At 41.7% G+C, this 25,729-nt stretch overlaps 1 protein-coding gene across 2 annotated transcripts; it reads left to right on the top strand.

Moving 5' to 3' along the window:
- Positions 1–4,039: 4,039 nt before the first annotated feature.
- Positions 4,040–25,314, top strand: LOC141944873 (1-acylglycerol-3-phosphate O-acyltransferase Pnpla3-like). Of its 2 annotated transcripts, XM_074872161.1 has the most exons (9): positions 4,040–4,284; positions 10,004–10,236; positions 10,989–11,054; positions 13,933–14,142; positions 15,266–15,326; positions 17,281–17,496; positions 18,478–18,610; positions 19,776–19,892; positions 23,071–25,314. In XM_074872161.1, exons 1-9 carry the CDS (start codon positions 4,095–4,097, stop codon positions 23,360–23,362), a joined length of 1,518 nt encoding a protein of 505 aa, XP_074728262.1. In that variant the 5' UTR covers positions 4,040–4,094; the 3' UTR covers positions 23,363–25,314. The 2 variants fall into 2 exon arrangements, with proteins under 2 accessions (XP_074728262.1, XP_074728263.1); XM_074872162.1 differs by lacking the exon at positions 19,776–19,892.
- The last annotated feature ends 415 nt before the right edge of the window (positions 25,315–25,729 follow it).

Below are 25,729 nucleotides of genomic sequence, written 5' to 3'. Positions count from 1 at the left end.
AGAGGTGCTAGGCTATTGAGCTGGCTTAGCACTCAGGACATCAGGCTTTTCCTCCAACTTCAAAACTGGCCTTGCGGAGTGATACTGGGCCAGCCTCACTATGGTATGCCCTTCTACCTCCCCCATGTGAACAGCGATCACAGCACATCACTCTCCTCTAAAATGCTTCATGAGAAAGGAGAGATCAGTGATTATGAATGAATCCCTGAAAGTCAAAAAGATCATAGAAAGCATTTGCTGTTTCTAAACAGGGCTTAGCAGTCATCTCTTGGAGCTCATATCCTTCTCTTTCCGATGACAAATTCTCATCAGATTTTCAAGGCTGGGCAAGGTCTCAGACCTGATGACTTGCCACCTGTCCAGTGGTGCTTGTTACCTCCTGCTGGTGCTCTATCCTATGTGGGTCCTTTTCCTAGAAATTACGTACTTTCAGCTAGCCTAGTACTTAAATGGTATCTTTCTTCTAAGGAGTTGAAGGCACTTTACGAGTGTACTATCGGTTTATCCTTTTATGACAGATTTGATTTAATCTGTATCTTAGCAAAATGGCACACCTATATCATAATTAACACAGTAACTAAATGGAAAGGATTAAGGGAGAAGCTTTCAGTGGTTAAATGATGGCCAGATGACACGCCTGTTGAATCGATGTGCCAGACGTTGGGTTGGGTTGATGTCTGTTTACAGAAGTTTGTAAACTGTAGGTGGGTTTCCTGGTAGATTGAATCCCCATCAGACTATTTGATTTTTATCACGTGGCCTTTCAGGCCTTGCTTCATACACCTGGAGTTATGGGGAAATGATTACGGACTGGATTCGGTGGAGGACTTAGGATATGTCTGCAGCACAGATTGCAGCACAGTGTATGTTGTGGTACTTGAGATAAATGGGATAATCTTGAAATTGCATATTGCTTTCTCAGACATCCCAGATTTTAGAGCTAGATCCAGGATCTTTATCCTAAACAGCTATGTGCAGGGCAGCTAAACCTGTCATTGGAATTAAATGAATAAACTGAAAAATGTGAAGAAAAAAAAGAAAAAGAAGGGATTAGAAGAGGTTTTGGGAGGAAGGACAATTATCTTTATAGGCCTGGAGATAAAAGGGAGATGAGATAACCAGTGATTAGCCAAAGGTTCAGTGTGTCAAACTAATCTACCTTTTTGATGAGACAGCTGCTTTTCCTGGGAAGGGAAATGGGATCCATCCTGTCTATACCTCAGCTGATTTTTTTTTTTTTTGCATGAGAAGCTATTTGCTAAACTGAAGATGTTGTAATGAAGAAATTGCAAGATCTGTTAGGGAGCAGCCCAAGAGATAAAAGCAGGTACCGAAAAAGAGTAAGTATATGCAGGAAGGAGTCCAGTGTGGGGAACAAACTTGGTGTTGCCTACTGGGGACTTGCAATACACTTCAAAAAAATGATCTAAGCTGAGATGGGGAAGGGCCTGGATTTATCAGCTGATCATAATATAAGTAATTGGAATCAGTGATTCAGTGTCCCTAGCAAAGCCTGTGTAAGGCTCTAGTGAAACCCCATCTGAAGGACTGGTTCCAGGACTGGCTGGGGAGCATTTTTAGCACCTTCCTCATGAGAGGAAGCTAGAGGAGCTCAGCTCCCCTGTATTGCAGGATGAGGGCTGGCAGGGAACAAGGCTTATCGCTCCAAACATCAGTGACGGGTAGGAGATACTAATGTAAAAGGACAAAGTACAAGAGCAGATGGTTATGAACTGGCCATGTATCATTTTACAGTAGAAATAAGGCTTCTCCTAACTATCAAACAAACGAGGTTCAGGAACAGCCTTCTAGTGACAGTTTAGGGACAAAAATGTATTTTTAAGTGGAGTTGATCTCTACTGGCAAAATTAAGGTTAGCCCTGAAAAACCTATTGATGGGATAATGGGTTGAAAGATCCCCTGTTCCCCTGCCATTTAATTGGTTCTCCCTGTCACACTGCTGCAAATGTTCAGAAATGTCCCTCTCTGAACACCTCAGTGTCTCTTTTCCAAAAACACGGATTAAGAAATAGCACTCTCCTGCACTTAAGCTCCGAGTAAATAGTGTGAGAGCACACAAGGAGAGAATATGGAATACAGTGGAACTGTCCCCTTCCTTTGGAAGAGAATGGAAATAGATAGGAGTCACAGTCACCTTTTTAATGAAATGGGACTCTTCCAGGAAGTGTGGGATGTGGTTTCATCTCCCTTTTCAGCTCCCTCCTCCCCTGTGAACTGAAATGGGTTCAGTCTCGCACCTTCCTCTTCCCTAAATGAAGGGGAGCGCCTAAATGACCAGCAGGGTTGGATTTAGGATGCTCTGCTCACTGAAAGGGTGTGATGATGAACAGATGAAGGTGCCTGACAAGACAGAGGTGGCTGGAGAGCTAAGTTAGAGGTGGGAGAACTGGAAGTGTGGCCCAGTGCTAGTAGTGCTCACTTAAAGGCACAATCCCGAGTTTCTCATCATTGTGTTTTGTCCGGGGCTAGTTCAAAATCTCCCTGGTAAAACTATCTAGTGATTGCTCAGTATATCTTTGAGCCCACTCGGATTGAAAAAGAGCTTGAATCCTGCTCTCTCTTCCTGTCAGTGCACTTTCTATAAATAGAAAATTGCACAACACAATCTCTCCTGGGCGTATTTGGGAAGTATGAGCTCCTCTCGGACTCTTTCGAGATGCTTTTAAATCCCATTGTTAGGATAGGATGGTGCAGGCAAGTAGCTAAAGGGGTTTTCTGCAGCCCCAAGTGAGGCAATTAAATCCTAGAGGATTTCAGACATGCTGTTCTGGTTGTTTTTTCATAGTGCAGCTCTGGGGAGCTCCCCGCTGGGCAAGGTAATGGTTGTGAATTCCCTTCCGAGCCACTCAACCTCCACCAGCTTTACAGCGGGAGCCTAATGGAAACTCTGGGATTTGTGGGGATGGAGTCTCATACAAACACCAGTTTCTCTTACAACTTTTAGAGGAAACCAGCACCTTTTACAGATGGCTAAACCCTGCCTGGATGTGTTTAAGACTTGCAGAGGACATTTAGGGCACATCTCTGGCCTACAATGCAGCACTCCACAGAAATACCTGAACTAGTGGGGAGGAAAATAGCCTGCAAAGCTGGAAGCACGCTGGTGTTTCTACACTGATGCAGACCAGGGTCAGGGCTGGTTGAGACCAACACAGCACCTTCTTCACACAGGCATACGCTGTAGCAAATAGATCTTGCGCAGTGCTGAGCTGATGAACGTGAGGGCCTGTTTGCAGCGCAGCGAGGCGTCGCGATGGGGCACTGCACTGAGCGGTTCTGTAAAGACATGCGGTCACCTTCATCAGTTGGTGCCAATCGCTCTGTCAGCGTCCTTCAAATTTTCTAGAGGTCTTTGGGTGCTTAAAGATGTCCTTAGGAGACCTCCAGAAGTCCATCGGTACCAGACGCCGGGTTTGGATGGATCAGTCAGCTGGGTGCTGGATAAAGTCAGTGAGATGATGCTGGTTTAGACTTGCAGGGGCATTTAGCTGCTTTGTATTTCTGGCTAAAATGTTGGTAGAATGTGAACACAGAATTGTGTAAGTTAATGGTTTGAGATACTCAGGAAACGAAGACGGTTCCATACTCTTCCCTTTACCAGCCTAGTCTTCCCATCATCATTTCTCTCCTGCTGGAGTTACTGCAGGGTTATGGAGCGGTGCTTGCTCGCACAGTGCCTGTCCGCCTGAGCCGGGCTCAGCGGGGGGTTCGGGAAACCCTCCGTGTCTTACCTGGAGACTGAGGGGCGCGTTTCCCCCTAGAGCCTTTCCGCAGCCCCGCCGGGGCCCTGTCCGGCGGCGCGGGGGTGCAGGGTCGGGCCCCGCGGGACCGGTTCTCTCGGGGACAGGGAGAGACCGGCCGGGGGGGGCGAGGGGCGGGGCCGCCCCTGAGGGAGCGGGGCCTCGCGTGCATCCGCGCTGCGGGATTGGCTGCGGCGCGGGATTGGCTGCGGGGCGCGGCCGCCATGTCAAGGCGCGGGAGGCCCCGGCCGCTCGCGCCTCAGTCGCCTGCCGGCCGCTGTGGGAGCCCGGCCGCTCGCCCGCCCGCCGGCCCTTCCTCGCCCGCCGGCGACGATGCTGCTGGACCGCGAACGCGGCTGGAGCGTCTCGTTCGCCGGCTGCGGCTTCCTGGGCGTCTACCACATCGGCGCCGCCACCTGCCTGCAGGAGCGCGCCCCGCACGTCATCCGCGACGCCCGCCACATCTACGGCGCCTCGGCCGGGGCCCTCGCCGGTGCCGTGCTCGTCGGAGGCGGCTCTCTGGGTCAGCGGCTCCGCCCCGGCGGCGGGGGGGTGGGGGGGGTCCGGCGGGCTGAGGGGAGCGGGCGGCGGCGGGGGGTCCGGCGGCTGAGGGGACTGAGGCGAGGGGCACTGCGGGAAGGGGCGGCCGGGCCGGACCGAGCTGCCGTTGTGGCCGCCGCACGGCTCCGGCCCCGGGGAGCGGCTCTGCCGGCGCTGAGGGCTGGCGGGGAGAGCCGCGGGCTCGTCGGGGCTGCCTTTGCCTTCCCTGCCGGGCCGGCTTGTTTTCTCTCTTTCTCCTTTTCTGCCCCCCAAGAGGAACACCACCACTGTTATGAAATTAAATCCGAAGGGGTTACAAGGCCCTGTAGGTGTATGCGCTTAGGTCTCAGCCCGTGCACATCAGATCTCTGAAGAAAATACACAAAAATCGCGTTTCCTGGAGGATGAGGGAAGAGGCAGGTGGTAAAGTTAGCGTGTCTTCACCTTGGATGGGTATTTAGCAGCCTCCCGGGCTTCAGAAATGGTTTTGCCGGTGCCTCATCCGATTTCAACGCTTGTGTAGTCCGATAGTCGGAGTTTTACTGCCGCAGGTAGAGGGAGAGATTGTGCGTGTCGGTCTGAGGAGTCCCTGTGCCTCCTGGCCTCGGAGCTGCAAATACCGGGTGGATGACAACTGCTCTTACCCTTAGCGGATTAAACCTGTTGGGAGAGCGGGAGGTAGCTGAATCCTAACACCCTTCAAAGCGAGCAGGCTGACCCTGTCGTGGGTTTGAAGCAAAATATTTGTGCTTTATTGGGAAATAATGCACCTCTTCTGTAGTTACCTTTGCAGATGAAGTTTCGGTTAGCTTTGGAAAGCTTGCTTTCTCTAAAGCCTCTCCTTCCTTGAGGGAAGGGTAAGAGAGTTAAGGTCACAGCTTAGGTTAGCTTTAACGTGCTTTTCCTCTTTAATCTGTGCACAGTGTATATTGCATAGGTCACTTAGGTATATGATTAGAAACAGTGGATTGATTAAAATCTCTGATTTTAATTGTGGTTTAAGAAATAGAGTTAATCTTCTTTTGTATGTATACTGGATAAAAGATGTTGGTTTGCAACTAAATATAGTCTCTGTTGTGAAATAAGCACTTGTTTTCTAACCGTAGGACTTCTTACCTTTACTTATTCAGGGCTCATGAGAACCCAAATATACATTTATCTAGTGAATTAGATGTGCTAGATGTTAAAGTAAGCTTGATACAAGTAAAACATCAAGGTGTTTAGGATAGTGACTTGAATGCAGTTAAAAAACTTATGAAATATCTGGAAATGGTTTTAATTTTAAACTAATGAAATCCACTGAATAAAAGCTTATCTAGTTCACGACTCAACGCTGATTGTTTTCGTTAGCAGTACCCTTAACAGGTTTAGAACTAGAAGGTTTTGTAAATTCATATTTTATCTTACTTGCAGATGGAGGAGGAAAACAATGAGTACTTGTTTGGAATTGGGAGAGGGTTTGGGTTTTGCCTTTAAATTTCTGAGGGAACAGTCCACTGACTCAAAGGAATAGAAGTTCTCTGTACGTGCCGGAGAGTAACGCTGTGAAATGCTTGTCCCTGCTGCTTAGCCACTGATCTCTATCACGTAGGCTTAATTTATTCAAAGCTTTACCAAGAAACTTGTGCTACTTAAACTTTTGAATTTATTTTTGCTGTAATATCCTAACACACTTGAGTTGTTATGAGCCTAATACCAGCTTTTAAAACAAATCATATTTATCCACAATAACTATTTTTAGAATGTATCCAATTTTAAGTCTTAGCTCGTTGTAAATGATTTAAGAAGGAAGCTGCTTTAAATATTTGAAGTGCTCTTAAACACGAAAGATATGTATTGTTTACCTGAAAATGTGTTAACAGCTTTTAAAATTTTTAACATTTTAATAGTTGAGACTTGCAGACTTCAGATTATTCCTTGTCTTTACCTTCTCATATGCCAACTGAGATTTTTGCTTTTCTCTAACTAACAGAATAGCTAGTATGTGTGCCATCACTGTCCAAGGCATTGTATTTCATGGGCAAGTGTATTTCTTCTTTTTTTTTTTAAAAAAAAGACCACTTGGGAATGTTGGAATACAGTGCAAAACCAGCCACTTTCTAAAATCTGAATCATTGTAAATTCATCAAACTAAGAAATTATTCCCATGTTAATTCTGTATCTTTTTAGCTCTTAATTTTTTGTGAGTTTGTGCTAAAGCAGAGGATTGTAAATAAGCTCTGAAGAAATACTGTGGTATAATAATTTGATGTATTTCATCAGTTCGTATTGTGTGCCTCCCTTACGCTGATCTACTTTACACACAGTAGTTGTTATTTCTGCAGCTGGGGTTGTAAGTCCCATGTGTTCTCACAGTGGCATTTCACTGTGGGAAGGCAGAGCCAGACTCTTCCCGGGGATGGGTAGTGGAAGGATGAGAGGCAGCAGACGCAGGCTGGAACATGGAAGATGCTGATTGGGTATAAGGAAAGGAAAATTACCGTGAGGGTGGTCCCCAGACAGGCTGTGGGGTCTCTGTCCTTGGAGGTCTTCAAGACTTGACTGGACCCAGCCCTGAATTAGTAGGCTTGTTGGCGCAGATAAAACTCTGGGTGTGTACGTAGGTATGTGAACAGGGGCTTTGCCTAAAATTGCCACGCACGTTTCGTCTCTTCCAGGTTTGTAGCTGCATGTTTGAAAGAGAGGGTTTTCTTTGTGCTTCACGTGAGCTGCCGGGTAGGCAGCCACAGTCTGTAGCATTCCAAGTCTGAATAAAGGTAGATACTAGCCACCGAATGGAAAAAAAGTGTACTTTTCCAGACTGAGGAAGAAGTTTCCTTCATTGAATTTGGGGGAAGGTAGAGGGAGACGCTTCGGGGTAACGGTTCTGAGGATGAAATGCCTTCCAGGCTATTCCGAACCAAAACTGAAGGTGCACTCCTCCCGTCAGATCCTCTGCCTGGGTGTCTTGGAGATGGGGTATTTCAGTGGCGATGGGGTCGGCCGTTGCAGTGGGCACTGAACACAGCAGGTTTGGTGGGCGCTGTAAATACCACGTCAGGTCTCACTCTGTGGGAAATTAATTAATAGTTACTTAAACATTAAAAAGAGGAATATAGAAACATAACTGGAGACAGTTCACATTTAATACAAACATTAATTTCTTTAGCTCTCTTGCATTTCAAAAAATAAAACAGATGTACCAAGGTCTGCCTAAAATCCCAGTCTGACTTGAGCTCTAGCCCGCTACCTCTTCCTGAGAAGATCCCATTTTGGAGTTCACCAGCCTAGGAGGTAACTGTATTTTAGTCCTGGTGAGGAAGGAAGGGAGAAGAAGTGTTTTAATATCACATACTCTTGGGTAAACATAACATATGTTTTTGTTTTTGTTGGGTTTTTTTTTTTTTTTTTGCTTAGGAACCCTTTTAATATTTAAAATAGGTTGCAATAAATGAAATATGTAAACTTGATTTTTTTCTTATTTTTTTTTTCCCTGTAGACTACCTCAAATGTAGAAATTCTTGTATGTGGAAGAGATGGGTAAACTGTAAAATCAAATTTCGTTTTGATGAGTAGTTATTTTCTGAAGGGAAGCTGAAAGGAGAGGAGTTCAGATCTAGGCTGTTAGAGGTCAGCAGTTTTGCAGCCCTGTAATGGGGTGTGTATAGTGAGCTGATACTTGCCTGACATTTTTTATGGAGAGAGGTAAATAATCGCAATGCAAGCTTAGTAGAGGCCACTGGTTTGGTTTATTTTTTTCTGCAAAAACAGGCCTGCAGTGCAAATGAGTGAGGATGTCACCATGCTTCAAACTTAAGTAATAGCTTAAGCTTCAATTTGACAGGATGCTAGCTAGAAAAACAGGGTCAAGACCTGGCAGAGAAGCGAGAGCGTGTCTGTTTGTTTGCTTATGTGTCCATGCACCCTGTGCTCTTGGTTTGTTTTTTAGAACAAGCAGTTTACTTTCTTGGTGCATAAGTTTTCAAAAATTTTGCAAAAGGAAATAAATGCATGCACTGAGACTGCTGTTCTTGGACAGAGTTCTGGTGGTTTGTTATCTGAGACTCCTGCAACTTGCCTTGGTTTGTCTTCTTTAGAAAGTTTAGAAGATTGAACGTTGCTAAATTAGTCTGTTAAAAAAAAAAAGGGAGATGGTAATTTGTATCGGAGTGCACGAAAAACAGAACTGCTCAAACTGTCTACGTAACCACTACGTAACCTGTTTTGGGAATAACTTCTTCACTTGCCAGAGTGTGACTTGTGCTGGTTTTTTAATTAGATGTAAAATGTGTTTTACTAACACGGGTGTATATTTGACCGTGAACAGTGAGCTGTGTCTAAATTGTTTGCTGTCTCCTGGGGTGGGTGGTGGGGTCAGGCTACTGGTATCGGTGGATTCACGGCCCAAGGCTTCACTCTGCCAGGGTGGAATGAAAAAAACCTGTAGTGATAAAAATGAAGTATGTCTGATGCCACAGATTTTTTGAGATACTCTTTTGAACATAGACTCTCGGTTTACTGTGTTAAGAATGAGAAATGTTTAGGTATTGCTATTTGAGGGGGAAAAATAACATTGTAGAAAGGTAATATTTTTGGAAATTAATCTGAACTCAAGGGCTTAAGCAGAGTTGTTTCCAGTGCAGTGCTCACATTTAACTTGGTAAGTCGAATCCTCTAGAAGGAGTCTATGTAAGTTAAAATAGCCAAGTTCTGAAAATATTTTTAGATGACCTTGTAGCATATCACTGGGGTTAATAACCTGTTACTTTGACCTTCTTCCCCACCCCCTTTCCTCTCCCAAGTTTACGAGCTTATCAGGCAATTTCCTCAAAGTATGCCCTGGAGAAACATGACGTTAAAAATTCAAACAAAACATTGCAGGTGGATGAGCTGCTGTTCTTACTATGACTAGGTGTGTGGTTGTTAAAATGATTTTAGTGTTCTTGGGGAAAAATCGTGTCTTCTGTAGTGATTTGAGCTACTCCCAAATGCTGGTTTAATTGGAGAAGAAATTACTACATGTCCGTTACATATTGGTAAAAACGCACCAATTTAGGTGGAGACCTGTGTGGGAGGTGTTACAGAAGCCCTTCGCTTCCTTACCCACTAAAAAACTTCACTCCTGACATTCCTTACCATAAGTTCACATTTAACGTTCTCTTTACTGTGTTTATATATAAATGAAGATAAATGGTGCCCTGAAACCTTAAGTTTGGTTAAAGCCCAACAAGCGTTACTAGCCGTGATGAGCCCAGGTGCTCTGCTCTTCAGCAGATGTGCTGTGGAGTGTAAATCTGGGCATCGTACACTGTAGGGTTTTGTGGATGTTGCGTGGGGGATATGTCCTTGCAGGCATGCTTACAAAGGTCACTCATCTCGGCTGCTTCTTAAAGAATGTGTTTCTGGAATTAATAATTCCCAATGGAAGCATCTTATATGGGTATTTTACACCTTCAGTCTACATATAAATAACATATAAGTAACTAAGTGTCTGGCTCTTCACCAGGAGTTCTGTTTGAAAGTCTAAAGTGACTTTTTTTTTTTTTCCCCTCAAAAAACTCCTAAACTCTAGCAAACACTAGCGGACAGTTATTTTATCTGTTAAAAAGCTCTTGAATTCTCATGCTAGCAATCAGAAAAGTTGGAGCTCTAGACATGCTTTATTACTGGAACTGTGTTTTTTAGTTTTTGATGTATCTTCTGTTCTTATGTTTTATTTTCAGCTCAAGCTTGTGCAGATGTCCTGGCATTAGCCAAAGAAGCTAGAAAGCGAAATCTTGGTCCTCTTCATCCTTCCTTTAATGTGATAAAGATAATAAGAGATGGACTTATGAGAAATCTTCCAGAAAACACTCACCAGTTGTCATCAGGCAGACTGTGTATTTCACTAACCAGAGTATCAGATGGTAAAAATGCATTGATATCTAATTTTAACTCGAAAGAAGAAGTTGTCCAGGTATGTTCCGTTTTGGCAACTTTAAAAAGTTTCTGTAATCTTAAGTCCATTTAATGTCATTATTGGATTTCCATTTTAAACATTTTAGGATATTGTGACTTTTGACAATGTTTTAAAGAGGAATTCAAGCTTCATTACCCTACATTTGCTCACTAGTTTCCCCAGTCAGTGTGTCTGTGAACTGTTTTAGTGAGGAGGTGCAAGGGTTCAATCATAAAAAGGATAAATGCCTTTAAAGTGCAGTGTATCTAATGAAACTATAACCTTCACGAATAAGAATTTCTTTAAGGTTATTCTTATTAAAGCAGTGATCAAGAGACAGTCAAATCCAGTTTTTTAAGATTCTCAGTATCAGTTCCAAAGCTAGTTTAATATGATCCCAGAATGTTGATATTTGTGTCCCCAGTTAGTTACTTCGGTTACTCAGAAAATGTATAGCTTGAGTGAATGATCGTAAACTTTTCCTTGCTAATTAGCATTTCTAGAAATGGTCTTTTAGTGAGTCTTAACTTTTTTTTTACATGGAGTGTGGTTACATTCTATAAAAAAATGTGGAATACACTCATCCTGTTTAAAATAATGCTTGTTAATACCCTTCCTCCCCCCCCCCCCTTCTTTTTTATTCAAGTGTACTTGCAGGGGATTTTTTGGGTTGCTTGCTCAGTTGGTTTTGCTCACATTTAAAGAGCTAAATGATAATTTCAGTAACAGAACAGTTACCATTTAATTTATACAGTCTCATTTTCCTACAGGCTTTAATCTGTAGTTCATTTGTCCCTATTTATTGTGGCCTAATTCCACCGTCGTTCAGAGGTGTGGTAAGTCTCTATTGTTAAGATCTAACAATAGTTTTAGCTATTCTGGAAATATTAAGAGGCAGTGTATATGTTTTTTAGGTTATCCTACTGTAAAATAAATACCTTCATCATAGCTTTTACGATTGCAGCTGTATGTTACAGCTCTTTAAAAAAGCAAGGAAATGCTAAATGTGTGGAAGATCAGTTATGTGTATTCTCCACCCTGCAAAACACATGCACACTGGTTTTGTCTTTTAAATTTCTTGCTTGCTGATGCAGTAATTGAAAGAGAGTATTCTAATCTAGCAAGTATTAAGCTTAAGGATAAGTATTTATTGAAGAAACTCATGCTCATTAACCTGCACAAATGTGTAGGAAGGGTCACTTATGCTTGTTTGTTTAAAAAAAAAGAATTTTGTAAGATAGTTTATTGTATATGTTTATGTTCTTGCTGTAGGTAGATTTGTCTTAAAATGGAATTGAAGTTCCATGTTCAGTTAGATATAAATAAAGCTTTTTAATGTCTTCTGTCATTACACATTCAGTGGAAGAAAGGTTGCTTTGGAAAGGTAAAGGGTCAGTATATTGGTCTGTTCTATTACTTCACAGGAACTTGATTACAAAACCTCTTAAGACTTCAAGGCTGTACTGGGTTTTCTAAAATCCCCCATTAAAGGGGCAGCAACTGCAGAAAAGTTCGTATAGTTTGTTGTAGGTGTTTTGATTAACTGGTCTGGAAGCAGACATGCACTTCAAATCAAGGCAATGACACTCAACAGCTTTTTGTTACAGTGTTGTATTAACTTGCATTTGCTTTCCTTCCAATTCTTGTGCTCCTTGCACAGGGAAGAATATTGAAAAAAAACCCCTCAAAACATCTTTAACAGTGGCTGATTACAGACTGTTCTCAAGGCAGGCTGGAAGTGCTGAAAGGTCAAGGATAGACATGACATGTATTTTCTTCTTCATGCTGAAATTTAAGCAAAAGTGATTAGAACTGTATAGGGATTTTTCTTTATCTGTACTTCTAAACCTTGTACGTCTCCTTAAACTCTTCCAGATTAAAGGGGTTATGAAAACAGAACGTTGGACTGAATCCAAGGTTGAGGTGGATCCAGGCTAATCTGGCCACTCAGTTCTTGTCACCAGACAACAATGTTATTTTAAAAGGCTTAGTTCAGAGTGCAGAAACACAGAAGCGATGCTTTATTTGCTCAGATTTTGAGGGAAGGGGAAGGAAGGGATCATTGTATCCTTTTGATCTTTCCAATTATTTTGATATGATTTTAATGCTTTGGAAACATTTTTGATGTCAGTTGGTAAGAATACCACAGCTGCACAGGCTTGGCGTGACTCCTGTAGGGCTTAAACACAGCGGAATGTCAAGTATGTCAGGTTTGTAGCATCTTGCTGTTTACTGGCTTGCTGCTTCCTGCGTATACTTTAAAACAAAGACTTAAGGATGGCTTTCAACAGGTATCTCTTCACAGCCAGTTGTGAAGCTTTTGGGCGTGGTGGGTTTTGTCTTTTTTTATTTTTTACCCCTGTCAAACACAGCAATAGTTCTAGTTCAAAAAATTACTAGGGGGAACAGATAGGCAGAAACTCCAAATAATTAAAACCATTTACCTCTGCAGAACAGTGACTCAGATGTGTATTTATACCTTTTAATAATTTCATCAGAAGGCTGCACGCTATGGCTCCTCCTTTGCCAAACCTGTTGTATCGCACTTGGCGATTGCACACGCGCCTCGGTGATTACATTAGATGTTATACACCTGTAGGAAGTTTGTCAGCAGCTGCATGCTGCTGGTCTAAAGAATGTCCAAGAAAGCTGACAGGTGGAGGAACAGGCTGCTCAAGAAGAGTACGTTGGATGAATTGCTCTGAGCTGTCCTCTTTGTAATTCCTAATTTGTTTCTCAGAATGGTCAGGGAGTATCAAGGCAGATGACGTTGGTAATCTGGGTTGCTCCTGCTCAAAACACCCACTCTGGTACCTTTACATGTGACAAGGACCCACTGGTTATGTCTGTTGCCTAGTTAGGAAGAAGGAAGATGCAGCCACTAAACCAGCAAAGCTGCTAATGTGGAGCAGTCTTCTGCCCCTGAAACAACAAACTGGCTACAGCTGGTGCTGCTGGAGAGATGGCTGTTGTGAGTGACTGGAGGAGTTGTCTTTGGCCACAGCAGCTGCTGCACTCTAGATTAATTACCCTGGTACAGAACTCTTCAGTTCTTGGATCTTAAAATGTGTGACGTGATGAGGCATTAGAACTGCAGAAATGAGCATCTGAACACGAAGGAGACAAAAGCACAACCTGGAACAGCTTCTGAACTTGCACTCAGAGCAGAACAGATAATCCATGGCTGTGGGCAAGGTTTCTCAACAATTACCCATTTTTACTTGCAGTTTCTTTATGCCCAAATATTTTTGATGCTTTTATATCAAATTCTAATTACTGAGAGTAATTCTAAGTTACTCTAACTGAATGGTTTAGTTTCACGGGACGTGAGCTTTGAAGTGCAGAGCTATTCTTTCACTTGTATTCTTTCTAAAGTAGCTCTTTGGTTGGTGCTCTCTTTTGAGGAGGAAGGGACAACGGTATTACTTTTTCTCTGCATGTTGGTAGGATTATGATCTTTCAAATGGATTTGCTCTTCCTTAAACATACAGAAAAATCCCAAATAGAATGCTCTTAGACTACCTATGGAACTATAGGTAGGAATGTTTTCTAACTGGCGTTAGAGGACAAAGCATGCTACTCAAAATGTTTAGCCCAGGAGCACAGGCAGAGACTGTTCTGTTAGTCTTAAATACTATTTAATTCTTGCATGAGAAATCTGCTGGTTAGAAATTTTCAGCCTTTGAGACTTCTTTTCCCTGTTAATTTTTGTAGCGCTATGTGGATGGAGGAATCAGTGACAACTTACCTCACTATGAGTCTAAGAATACCATCACAGTTTCGCCTTTTGCTGGGGAGTGTGATATCTGCCCAAAGGGGAATTCCGCCAACTTCCATGAAATGAACGTGACCAACACCAGCATCCAGCTCAGTCTGGGGAACCTTTATCGTTTAACACAAGCACTCTTTCCACCAGAACCTAAGGTAAGTCACTGCCCTCACCTAGTTATTAAAACACCTTTCCCTATAAAAGCCTTGCTTTTGCAGAAAGCTACAGTAATCTTAGTATTTCATCTAGTCATGTAAACTTTTCTGGTGACATTTCTCTTCTTGTTTCTTTTTTTTTTTTCATAGTGTGTCTTCATTCTCCTTATTTTTAGTCTCTGACTAAAAATGCATGTCCTGCTATTGAGTTTCAGTATTTATTTGGGAATTAACACAGGACTCTGTCATAAAATCAACACTGGTAAATTAATAACTGTCAGTTTGTAGTTCTTTCATGTTTACCTGTTAACCAGGTGCTTCAGAACTTAGCAGAAGTTCTAAAGCTTCATGGTTTTATATGGTTCTCAATTTATACTTCATGCAGGCAAGTTGCCTTTAAAATCTGCTGAGGGCTGTTAATGGCAGATCTGATGAGGGAAATGCTCTTGAATTGCCATTGTGGAAGCTGGAAAAATTAAAACAGACTTTGTCAATTGGCTTGGGATATACTACAGAGGAGAAGTAATGTTCCTGGCTGCAGTAGATATATTTTTAAATGGAGGGTAGATATATTTTTAAAATGGAGTTTTGACCACTTGAAGAAAAATGTTAAATTCTACTTAGGTAGGCTTTAATGGTTTTTTTTTATTTTTTTGTCTAGGAGTATTGTGTAGGTGAGCTGGTGTTGCATCTGGTGAAAGATGTTTCTGTATGGAAAACTCAGTCTGAGTTTGAGCATGAGAATTGCACAGCTGACTTTTCATAGCTTTGGGAAGTGGGAGGCACTGGGAGGGAAAGAGGGAACTGACATACTCCAAGCCACCCTCTCTCAGTGGGGCTTGCATCTGCTGAAAGGCTAGTCAAAGAAACAAAAAGGGAGGAAATTCTTGCAAACTGTTAGAACGCTGTCCTTTTAGGTGAAGTGGCTGAAAGAGAACTTCATGTATGCATCATCACAGTAGGCTTATTAACCTGAATCTGTTGAATTACAGCAGTTGTTAATGTAATTTTTTTCTTACAACAATGGAGATGGAGAGTGGATGGAAGTGGCTTTTCGTTCTGCAAACTGTTGATCTTAAGTTAAATCTTTTATTTGTCTGACTCATTTACCCTGTGCTTGCAGGTACTAGGAGAGATCTGTGAGCAAGGATATTCAGATGCTCTTAAATTCCTGAAAGAGAATGGTATGTAACACCTGGGCGTAATTATTGATGATTAATCTGAATTTATAAAAAAAGAAAGGGTGAGCTAAGAAGGGGCTAGGTCTTTGAGGTTTTTGAAGGTATCATCATAAATTTAGTTCTTGTAGAAATCACGTAGTAACTGTTCACCCAATTTAAGTTGTGCTGCCACACAGAAATTGAACTTTTGGGTTTTTATCAAATTTGTGTGACGTGAGTGTTAAGGTATTGCGAAGTGAAATTACCAAAGAATTCCAATTCTAGGGAAATCGTATTATTGGTTTCTTTTGTGTTAATCGTGAAGGATAGGAATAGCCTATTGTTTCCCACTCCTGTGAAACCTCTATCTTCTTACTGCCTCCTCTCTGCTATCATCCCAGTGAATTTCTAGGGAAAGCCTGATAGCCCAGAACTGAGACCTGGCTAACAGCAATATAAACTCAGCCACAGCCAAGTCCTGAGTCTGCATCATGAAAGGCTTTAGAAGACAACTTGTAATGTAGCAGTTGCTGGGACCCGGATGAGTTTAGGAAGAAGAACTGAGAGTTGCTCTTCTCTAGTCCTAGAATTCTAGTAACATATTCTGTATTAATAAATGTTATTGCTCCGCACACTGTGAGACAAACAAGTTGAAGACTAATTTGGTACATGCATGCAGTGAACTGTGTGTCAAACATGCCTAGCCCTGCAGCCTTTGGATGTGGAAACAAATTGGTACTGGGTCAGCTTAGAGGGGTGGGAACTGCAGTGTCGTGTCTGCACTGCTACAGATAGGCCCAGCTGCGGTGTGGACTGATGTGCTCACTGCTTGTACTCCATTATAACCAAGCACTAAATATTCAAGTTCTCTTGGAAAGTTTTTCTTCACTGTTAAAGAATGTCACAGTTCTGCTTAAGAGTGATTTTCTAGTAATATTATTAAGTATTTAATGAGAGAGTCCTGCTTTACACCTTCTACCAGGTGATTAAAAGCAGAAGCTATACAAAAAGCCTAGAATTTAGGGCTGTCTGTGCTACAATGGGTTCTGTTGCTGTACTGCCCCTACAAGTTTCCTGTGTCCGTGTTTCCATCTGACACTCACACCTGAGATTCCGTGCAGCTCTTCCTCGGCGTCTTTCCTCCGCATCCTCTGTGCTTTGCACTGCTGTCCTGCTTTTCACACTGCTGATCCTGTGATCTCTCTTGTTCTTATTCTGTCACAGGTTTGTCTTGTTTCAGGCTTAATCAGTGATAATTATAACCTTTCCAAACTCATTCATTATGCATCTCCTTTCTTGTTAAGTTATTTCAGCTGTAGGAGTTAATTTTTTTTGCCCCATCTGTAACACTTCAGATAACTTTATTACTAAATTCACTGTATATTCTTTTGACATTTTTTTAGGAGTAATTGTAAGTAGGATGCAGATTCTGTTGCATGTAGGTATGGATCCTAGTCAAATTTGGCAGTCTGTATATATGAATAACTTTATAATGATTTTCTGGAAACCGAGTATAAATACGCTTCTTGTATTTTTTCACTTTGTGCTCATTATCTAGTGCTTGTTTCTAAGGTAATTACCAGTGCTACTTCTTAATTGGCACCAGTTTTGCAAGGCAACCAATGTTGATTTAGATCTGTACTTTGGATGTATCTTAAACCACTATTGTACCCTACTTGCTTGCCTTCTCTACCATGTTGTAGCAGTGCCTCAGAGTAGTCCTGCGATACCCGCCATGTCAGATCTCCCCAATGTCTGCTGTGTTTGAGGTGTGTTCTTTCACATAACTGTTAAATCAGTTTTCCACCTCTCCTTTAAATCATTTGCTTTCTTGCTGGAAAACAACTTTGGTCAATGACTGTATATTTCCAGTGCAGTTTCAGTTAATTGTTCACTTTTTCCATGTCTTTAGCACCTCTTAAAGTAAGACCTAAACGTTTGTGGATCAAGTCTAAGTGGAAGCTCTTGACTCTTTCAGGTATTCTGAGTGACTCTATTTACATCCACTTGTCCTTTGCAAAAAGAAATCCTCATGAGCCTGCTCAATACATCGACCATATGAAGAAAAGAAAACTGACAGAAAATAACAGAGCAGAAACTTTGAAAGTGGAAGTACTTAACGACCAGCTGAAGCCAAATCCATGGCCTTTGGAGAAGAGCATATTTGAGAGTCTACCTCCTAGACTTCGTAAAGGTACGTGCTTCAGGCTGCTTTCTGTAACTTGGAATGGCAAAATTGGACTTTTTACTTTTTTTCCCCTCTGCTTACTCTCATAATTTGCATAAGATGCTTTTTATTGAATCTTAAAACTGCCTGTGATATTAGAGACTAGCTCAACCCAAAAAAGTTCTTTAAATACTTAGTAAATGTGAACACATACATTTTGATTTTGCTATGGAAATAAAGTTGAAGCAGGAGGAAGGTGCTGCTTTCAACAGTGCAGAGTCGTGAATTGAATTCTCACTTGGTTTTGGATAAATTTTGTATGTGCATGGTATTTTTGTAAGCGTATATTTCACACCAAAGCTGACCCTCAAATCCAAACACTGGTTATCCCTATCTCATTTTTAAGACGGACTTCTGTAGATTTCTAATTCTTTGGCTTTCCTGTCTTCTTAATAAGATGTTAATAGACCAAAACCACTTCTCATATTTCTTTAATCTACAATTTTTATATTTTTTTTTTTGTGGATGCTGATATTGGTATTTTCAAGATCTGAAACTTGTGATCGCCGTGACCTAGGAGAAGAAAATTTGAAGTGTGATATTCCTTACAACTATGTGTAACAAGTGAAATACACAGAACTCTAGAATTTAAACAAACTCCTTAAAGTTAGAGAGTCTCTAACCAGACAGGAATGCTAGCTAAAACACAAAAGGATTTTTGGACAGGTGAACTTTACATCCTCTTATTATAAATTAATTCTTAATTTATTGCATAAAAGTTACAGGTAATGCCTTTTGTCCCTGTGGTATGAGTCTGTTTCACATGTTTTAAAATAGCCTAGAGAAGGTTGATGGTAAGAGCGTCTTGAGATGAATTCTTTCATTTTATAGCTGAGCTTTATTCAGTAACACTTGGTAATCTTCAGTCAACATTATCGAACTGTGAGCAGATTATTTAAACTGTTTTCAAATCATCTAACATCTTTTTCAAAAATAATTATGCTTAAGCCCTGCAGGAAGCTTGTAAAGAACAGAATGGATTCTACGCTCAGTTCTCTAAACTCTTCCCCATGCGGGTAATATCCTATTTGATGTTACCATACACACTACCGGTGGAGTCCGCTTACTCTGTTGCTTTACGGTAAGAAACTTTTAATGAATCATTTTAGAATAATTATACTTTTGGAAGTTTACTTATTGAGAGCTTGTTCAGTGTTGTAGGCATTCTGGTACTCTAGAATCCAAGCGCTAACTGTCCCAAGACCACTATTTCTGCCTCCAGAATGCATCCTCCTAAAGCCTCTATAGTCTAAGGCTAAATAAATAAACATATTAAGAAGATTCATAAACAATTATTCTTATTACTAGTAGTTGTCTCATAACTGCTGAAAGAAGCACCCTTAATTGCATTTTCCAGGAGCACATTCTTTATTACTGTATTCTGCAGTGGTATTTGAACTCGATCCAGGTAGTTCTTGTGATTTAGCTTCTTTCTGAAGTCAGGAGTGAAAGCCAGTGTTTACTCACCATATAAATTTTCTTACAGGTTTGTTTAGGTTGACTGAGGGTTGTGCTCTTGAAACAGGGCTTAATTTTATAAGTTTTTCAATTCTTGTAAAGGAGAAATTATGCTAAATGAATGCACCATGAACCCTAAACGTTGTGCTTGCTTAAGAGAATTCCAGTCCTTGAGCAGCAGATGCCATGACTAAAAAATCAAATGTTCTGTAAATGGAACCACATAGAAGTCCAGTAAAATATTTTGTTTCTGTTTCTGCCACTTAATGTGGCACTTCTGTGCCATTTTTGAGGAGGAAGCAAGTTTCAACAGAATTTTTGTGTGGGTTTTTCCCCCTCATCCCCCTCCAGTGTAACTGACTTCCGTTAAGAGTGTCATAAGGAAAGAAATACATTTGTGACACTGTTCTGTTCCTGCTTTCTATTTGTTCTTCCACTGTGCTTTTCTTTTGTTCTCCCCTCCTCTTCCACCTAACTTTACACTGACAGAAAGCTCCTCCCACCCAGGAGGAGGCCTGGGAGACAGGAGCATTTTGCAGGCTTCCTGAATGTTGATCGCAGGGTGTGGAGGGCACGAACTGGTCAGCCACTCAGCCTAGGTCGGAGATGAGGGAGCTAGATGGGCTGTCAGGGAGGTGGGGAAGAACTGGAGACCTTGTGGGGGGAGTTCACCTGGGGAGAATGAGCGCTGTGTTACGCTTTGTTGGATGTTGGACATGGTATGTAAAAATACAACGTGGATGAGCTCTACTGCTTACACGGCAACTGTGTATTGGTTTTGGCCGCAGGTTAGTGAACTGGTTTCCTGACATGCCTGCTGATGTTCGGTGGATGCAGGAACAGCTGTGTCGGATTGCTGGAACAGTTTATTCCCAGGCTAAAAGCAAGCTGTTCTGTACATCCAGGTAAAGTGGAGGGCTGCTCATGCAAATGATGCATTTTTAGAAATTCTCTCCCTTTTGTCAGAGCTTCAAGTACCAAGAAGTTTCTCTCTTAAAATAGGATTTAATGATTTTCTCAAAGGTAACATAAACCACTCCTCGCTGCCTCTAATCCTTAGTATTGTTTAAGTACATTTTCTGGTGCTTCTTCTTTATAACTGGCCAATGACTGCTACACATTGTAGGTGAAGAGGTGTTGCCTGTTGGCAGGCTTATGCTTTCTGGGGAGAGGGCTGGCTTATGGAGCAGGCAGTGGACTGACAACAGAGACCTTGTTTCTTCTCTGCTCCACAGTAGCTCGAGTAATTGGAAAGAAAAGAGGAGGAAAAGGTTGTTCAAGATGTTCTAAATCAGGTATAGCAGGTAGGAGGTGGAAAGCATTAGGAGAAAGACTAGATTCTTAGGAGTCTGGATGGGAAAGGTTGTAAAAAGTAGATGAAATACAGTCTTGTAAGATCGTTGGGATGAATTAAAATTGGATATGTAAGGAAAATTTTTAGGAATCTCTGTTTCTGTGAAAGAGAAACCTCTACTCTAACCTGTTTGTAACTGGGTTCATTGTGCTTCTCTTGCCGAGCTGGTGTGAGATTTAGCCTTTTGGACTTTTTAATTCTGTTAAACTTCGTAGCACTGTGTGTATGGAGGAATCGGTGACAACTCGCCTCAGTGTGAATCTAAGAATACCATTACTGTTTCACTTTGCTGGGGAGTGTAGTATTTGCCCAAGGAGCTCTTTCACAAAATGACTATGACCAATATTCAGTTTAGATTTTCCTGCTAAAAAATGGACTTGTTGCTGAAACAGAGTTGCACAGCCATGTCGGAGTAGTGCTAGAAGTCGAGAAACATAGGCTCTCTCTGAGTTCCAAATGCTTACAAATATGAAGTCTCCTGAGATTTGGTGTGAAAAAGTATCAATCCAGACTTCAGCAGAGTAGGTCGTATCGATTTTACTGTAATTTTTCTGATGATTATCTCAGCTCCTGGGTTTCCTGGGTAGGAGGTGGAAGAATGGAGAGAGAAATTAGCCTAAAAAGCTGTTAGGAATTAACAGAATAAAAGCTTCCAGGAGATAGCTGTAGCACTGGAGACTCCTAACTGCAGCAGCTGTTTCAGTTAAAGCATTGCTGTGTGCCATATACAGCACACTTTAAAATTAAAACAAAAAATACCCTTTTATTTGAGCCAAGGGTTCTTGAGCTTTTGTCTTCCAATTTTTAGTAATAAAGTTAGATCAGGAGGAAGATCCAAGATGGTCTTTTCTGCCCTGGCAGTGCTATACACTGAGCCATCCGAAATGCAGGTTTGGTATGTCCGAGAACTGCTTCATCCTACTCCTTAGAAGAAGCTTCGCCAAGTTCTGGATTGGCATCGTGAGAGATCCGCTTCATACGCTCCGTCCCGAGAAGTGCAGAGTGGTCAAACCTACTGTTAAAGGTTCTGGCTTAATGGAAGGCTTAATGAGGTTGAGGCTTGGGTTTCCTTCTCCCTTTGGAAGGATTAAATGGTGGCTTTAGTCTTAGGTCGTAAAGATACTTTCTTTTTACAATCTTCAGATTTATCCAGGGTTCAGGAGCGTTTAATTCCTGTATACAAATAGCCTCTCTTCTCCCGTTCTGAAATCGGATGAAGCCTTTTCTTGTATAACACCAGTTGGCTTTGAGGCCATCTCTCTGAGCAGAAATTTAGTTCTTGGGAGATAGTTGCTATCATCCTACTGTCATCTCCTCAGTTATTTGATACCACGTGTAATCCAGTGTCCTTTTCCCCTTCATTTCTTAATGATAAGTCTGACTCCTTTCCACAGTAAATTTGGGTATTGTCATCTTCCTGCTTTTAGCCTTATTGAGCAGCTTCTTGATGTTGCTCATATTCCAGCCTTACTAATTGTGAGTGTCTTCAGCTGAGCGGGGCATTTGGAAGGGGCACACTACCACAAGGCTGTCTCGGATGTAACTTCTCAGAGGGGTTAGTTGGTCACTGACTCATGATGAACCAGAAACATCGTTTCTCTTCTTGTGTAGCGCGAGCTCTTGGCCATCAAACGGGTGGTGGTGGGCACGGGGCCTTTCCTGATGCTTTTATGGTAATTCAGGGTGATCAGCTCCCACTGCACTGTTTACATTCCTGAGTGCTCTGCAGCTTCCTCTGAGTGGATTCCCTCGCGGGTACAGTCCCAGGGCTGTACTGGATTCTGCAGGGGACTGGGGGCTTGGACTTGTTTTTCCAGCATCCACTAAGAACTTTCTGCTGCTTTTACAGAAAGTAATCACCCCCACCTTTTTTTATGCTCTTCCCCTTACGCCATCAGATCTAGCTTCTCTTTTGGAATCAAACTTAAATCTCATGAAAATTTGCGCTGTTGACAGTTCGAAAATCCTTTTAGGAAACTTAACCTGCTGGATGGTATCGTCTAGTGCACCTAAACTTCAGGTATGGAGATGGGTATCGAAGTGTGTGTACGGCGATTTGGGCTTTTTTCTGTGTCAGAGGGGCTGTGGTGGGTGTGGTTTGTTTTGTTTTGTTTTCCCCAAAAGCACTGCAAGAGAAGAGAGAGAACTTTAAAGAAAAAACTGAATATTCTTGGTGACAACTTTAGTTTCCCCGTTCTCAGATTGGAAGAGACTCACCTGGTGATTCAGGTGCTGTTTTAGTGCAGGAAATTTCTGTTCCAGCTGCTGAGGTTGGTGATAATTGGCTGGTTGTAAAGTGGAATGTGGAGATGGCGTTTGTGGAGTTGAACAACTGTATTTGCTACTCAACTTGTAAATGTTGAGACTATTGTTGTTAATGTTCAGTTAGTGCTGTGATTAGTAACTCAGTAAATACTCCAAGTGGATAGCTGGGGGGAGATGAGGGCTCTTTAAGAGGTGACGTACAAGCTTGGGTCTACCCTTCTGAGCTCATCAGAACGTGTGACTTCCAGTGCAGCTATTTTATACCTGCTTCTGAGACAACACAGAATGGCAGGTTTCAGGATTCTTTTCCCGTTGGCCATAACCTAACTCACTAAATGCATTTAAAATTATCTGTTTTCCTCTAGTGTTCTTCCTTACATGAAGATTCCCTGTCAGACATCTGACCAGTCATGGAAACGTCATTGAAACACTGATAATCTTTTCCTTTTTTCTTTTTTAAACAGGAAAGACAATTATGCATCACTAAGAAAATGTCAAACTGTCCCATCTACGATGGAATTTCTTTCTTCATACTGCAACCTTAAAATGCCTCACTCTTCTGCGGACCTTGAAACCTGGCTCTGGGAATCTTCAGGCTTCATGTACTCAGCTATGAAAAATGCTTCTGCTAACAGGCAGGAGCACCCAGACTTAAACAGCTATCCTAATTTTCTCCCAAATTCTGACGAGTCTGGGTTGGAAATAGATTTTGACTCTTCCTCAGAGACAAGTTTCCAAACTGCTCCAGAGTATTAATTTGGAAGTAGATTCCACAGTTTCCAAAATTCCAATTTGGCAGAGAAATTTAAATCCTAAAGGACTAAAGATCACTTTGTTTATTGCCAATAAGTCTTGGAAAATCATTTGTTTACAGCTTCCTGACAAATCTGCCTTGGGAATTCTACTGGTTTAAGGATTATAAAAACAGTAGCTGCTATACTAAGTAACAGACTACAATTCTGTCAGCACCAGCTCAGTCAACTGTAGTAAGACTTGTAGTAAACAGTGTCTCTCTGGAAATAAATTATTTTTAAAAAAATCTACTTTCAGCATAAAAATGTAAATTCTGTAAACAGATTGTTAGACCAACAAGCATCGATAGCGAAAGCTTTTTAAAAATGTAATTATCAATATTATGTGTTAGGATTACTTTTATAGCACTTACGTGAAATTGGACTTTTAATTCCTAAAGGGAAATACACAAATGAGCTTTTTAGTGGTCTCCGGTGTCCGTTCGCCTTATGTTTAAACATCGTGTTGTGTTCATGGAAAAGTTGTCCGCACTGTAAGAGATCCTGTAGGACCAGTATTGCTCCAGGTGGTTGTATGTATTCCCCAGTTCATACTGCTTCTCCTCTGTGGCTCTTTCCTCTTCAAATACTTCGAGGGAAAAAGGCGTAAGAAGTGGGACACGTTCCCCTGAAGTGCGGACAGGTACAGTGGCAGTGATGTCAGAGGACTTCTTTTGTACTTAAGGGCTTAATACTTGACTAAGAATTGAAAAGTAGGTAAAATAGTGACTGTGATTAGTAGCAAACAGTAATTGGAGAACTTTACAGAAGATGTTAACATAAATCACTGCATAGCAAGTGGTGAATGATGTTTAGGTCTTCTCTTTAATTGCTGCCCAGTTGTTCTCGGTCATTTTTTTCCCTCCAACTTGAGAGATTTTTCTTCCCTCCTTTCACTTCCCTCTTGCTAAAGGAGGGAAGAAAAAAGGGTCCCTCCGGTCTCAGTGGGGTGTGATAACCCAAAGGAAGTTTTCCAAGACCGCTTGTTAAAAGAAGCAAAAGCGCAAGACTTGGTGGAAGTATCAGCATCCAGGGGCTCTGCAGGTCTCCGATAATGGGCTGAAAGTCAGTGAAATTATGTCTGTATTGAGATGAGCTTTTTCAACACTTTCCACTAGAAGGGTTCTGCATAATTTTAATAAAGACAGCGCATCAATGTGTGGATACACCGGGAGGGGTAAGGAACTGCTTAGATTAACGACTTTTTGGATGTACAAGACATGAGAACAAAACAATTATTTTAACGTAGAAGGAAACGAAGGGTTTGAAGCTGAGTTTGCGCATGTGTCTGGGGGCAGGTGTGGGACGTTTGAGAGCTGCTTGTTCCGGAACGTGAATTCTGTGCAGCTGGGGAGAAGCGGCGGTTGGGGTGTGATGCTCAGGAGAGGGGACTTGGAGCGTGAGCTTCGGCACCCAGAGGTCTGGCAAACAGCAAAGTGTCGCGTTTTGAGTTGGAACAGCTTTTAGGCAGTTTCTCAGTTGCGATTTCCCTAAGCTTGAAGCGCTAAATTTGACAACATTAGAAATTATTTTAGGATGGGGGGGCAGGGGAGAAGGCGTCGGGCTGTCTGTTTCTGTATGCAGAGGACTGGTGCTATTTTACTTCAACTCTTTTGTTTGTTTCTTCTGTGTATATACCTTCAAATTTGCAAGAGGAGTTGGAAATGTTACTCTAACCACAGTTAAAAGATACAAGATCTGTTTTATATTTGTCTCTATTTATAACTTTAAACTTCCTGTAATTTAATTTTATAATGATGTGCAAAACGTTAGTTTTACCAGGATGTGTTAGAATTTAAGCAGGAGGGGCAAGTTTTACTTCCTGTGTACTGGAATAGTTAACTACATTTAAATCAACCTTAACCACAGCTCCACTTTTGTCTCCTTTTTCTAAAATAAAGACAATTTCTTCTGTTACCGTGTTTTCTAAGTTTTCTTGAGTATCATCCACCTAGTGTGAGTTAAATCAGAATGTGTTCATTTCGTTGGACATTAGAAGATTTAATGGTTGTGTCTTTTTTTTAAGAGTAGTGATTACGGTGAAGTTGGAGAGATGCTTGTTCGTGCTCCAGCGGGACCTGAAAGCTTAATTAAAATTTACTTTTTTTTTGCAATCCATTAGTTTACAAATAACTTTTTGTATTTAAACAAACCAAAAGCTGTTACTCTGGTCTGGAGGAAGAAAACAACCACTGTCTCCTTGCTTAGTTGGAACTCGGCGGTGTAGCACGGGACAGGTACTAGCGCTAAATAACCGTTTTAAGTCATTTTCAGCCTGAAAACACGAAGTTTTAACGGCACTTGAAGATGACCGGTGACCTGCACCAACACC

This window comes from Strix uralensis, chromosome 5 (genome assembly GCF_047716275.1).
Source record: "Strix uralensis isolate ZFMK-TIS-50842 chromosome 5, bStrUra1, whole genome shotgun sequence".
NCBI lineage: Eukaryota > Metazoa > Chordata > Aves > Strigiformes > Strigidae > Strix > Strix uralensis.
Note: the sequence above shows the minus strand (reverse complement) of the source record. Positions and strands in the feature narration are given on the sequence as shown.

Excerpts from the sequence above, each read along its gene's own strand:
- LOC141944873 (XM_074872161.1), top strand. The coding sequence starts at position 4,095 with ATGCTGCTGGACCGCGAACGCGGCTGGAGCGTCTCGTTCGCCGGCTGC. Across the intron at positions 14,143-15,265 it reads TCTTTCCACCAGAACCTAAG|GTACTAGGAGAGATCTGTGA; the intron begins GTAAGTCACTGC and ends CTGTGCTTGCAG. Across the intron at positions 17,497-18,477 it reads ACCTCCTAGACTTCGTAAAG|CCCTGCAGGAAGCTTGTAAA; the intron begins GTACGTGCTTCA and ends ATTATGCTTAAG.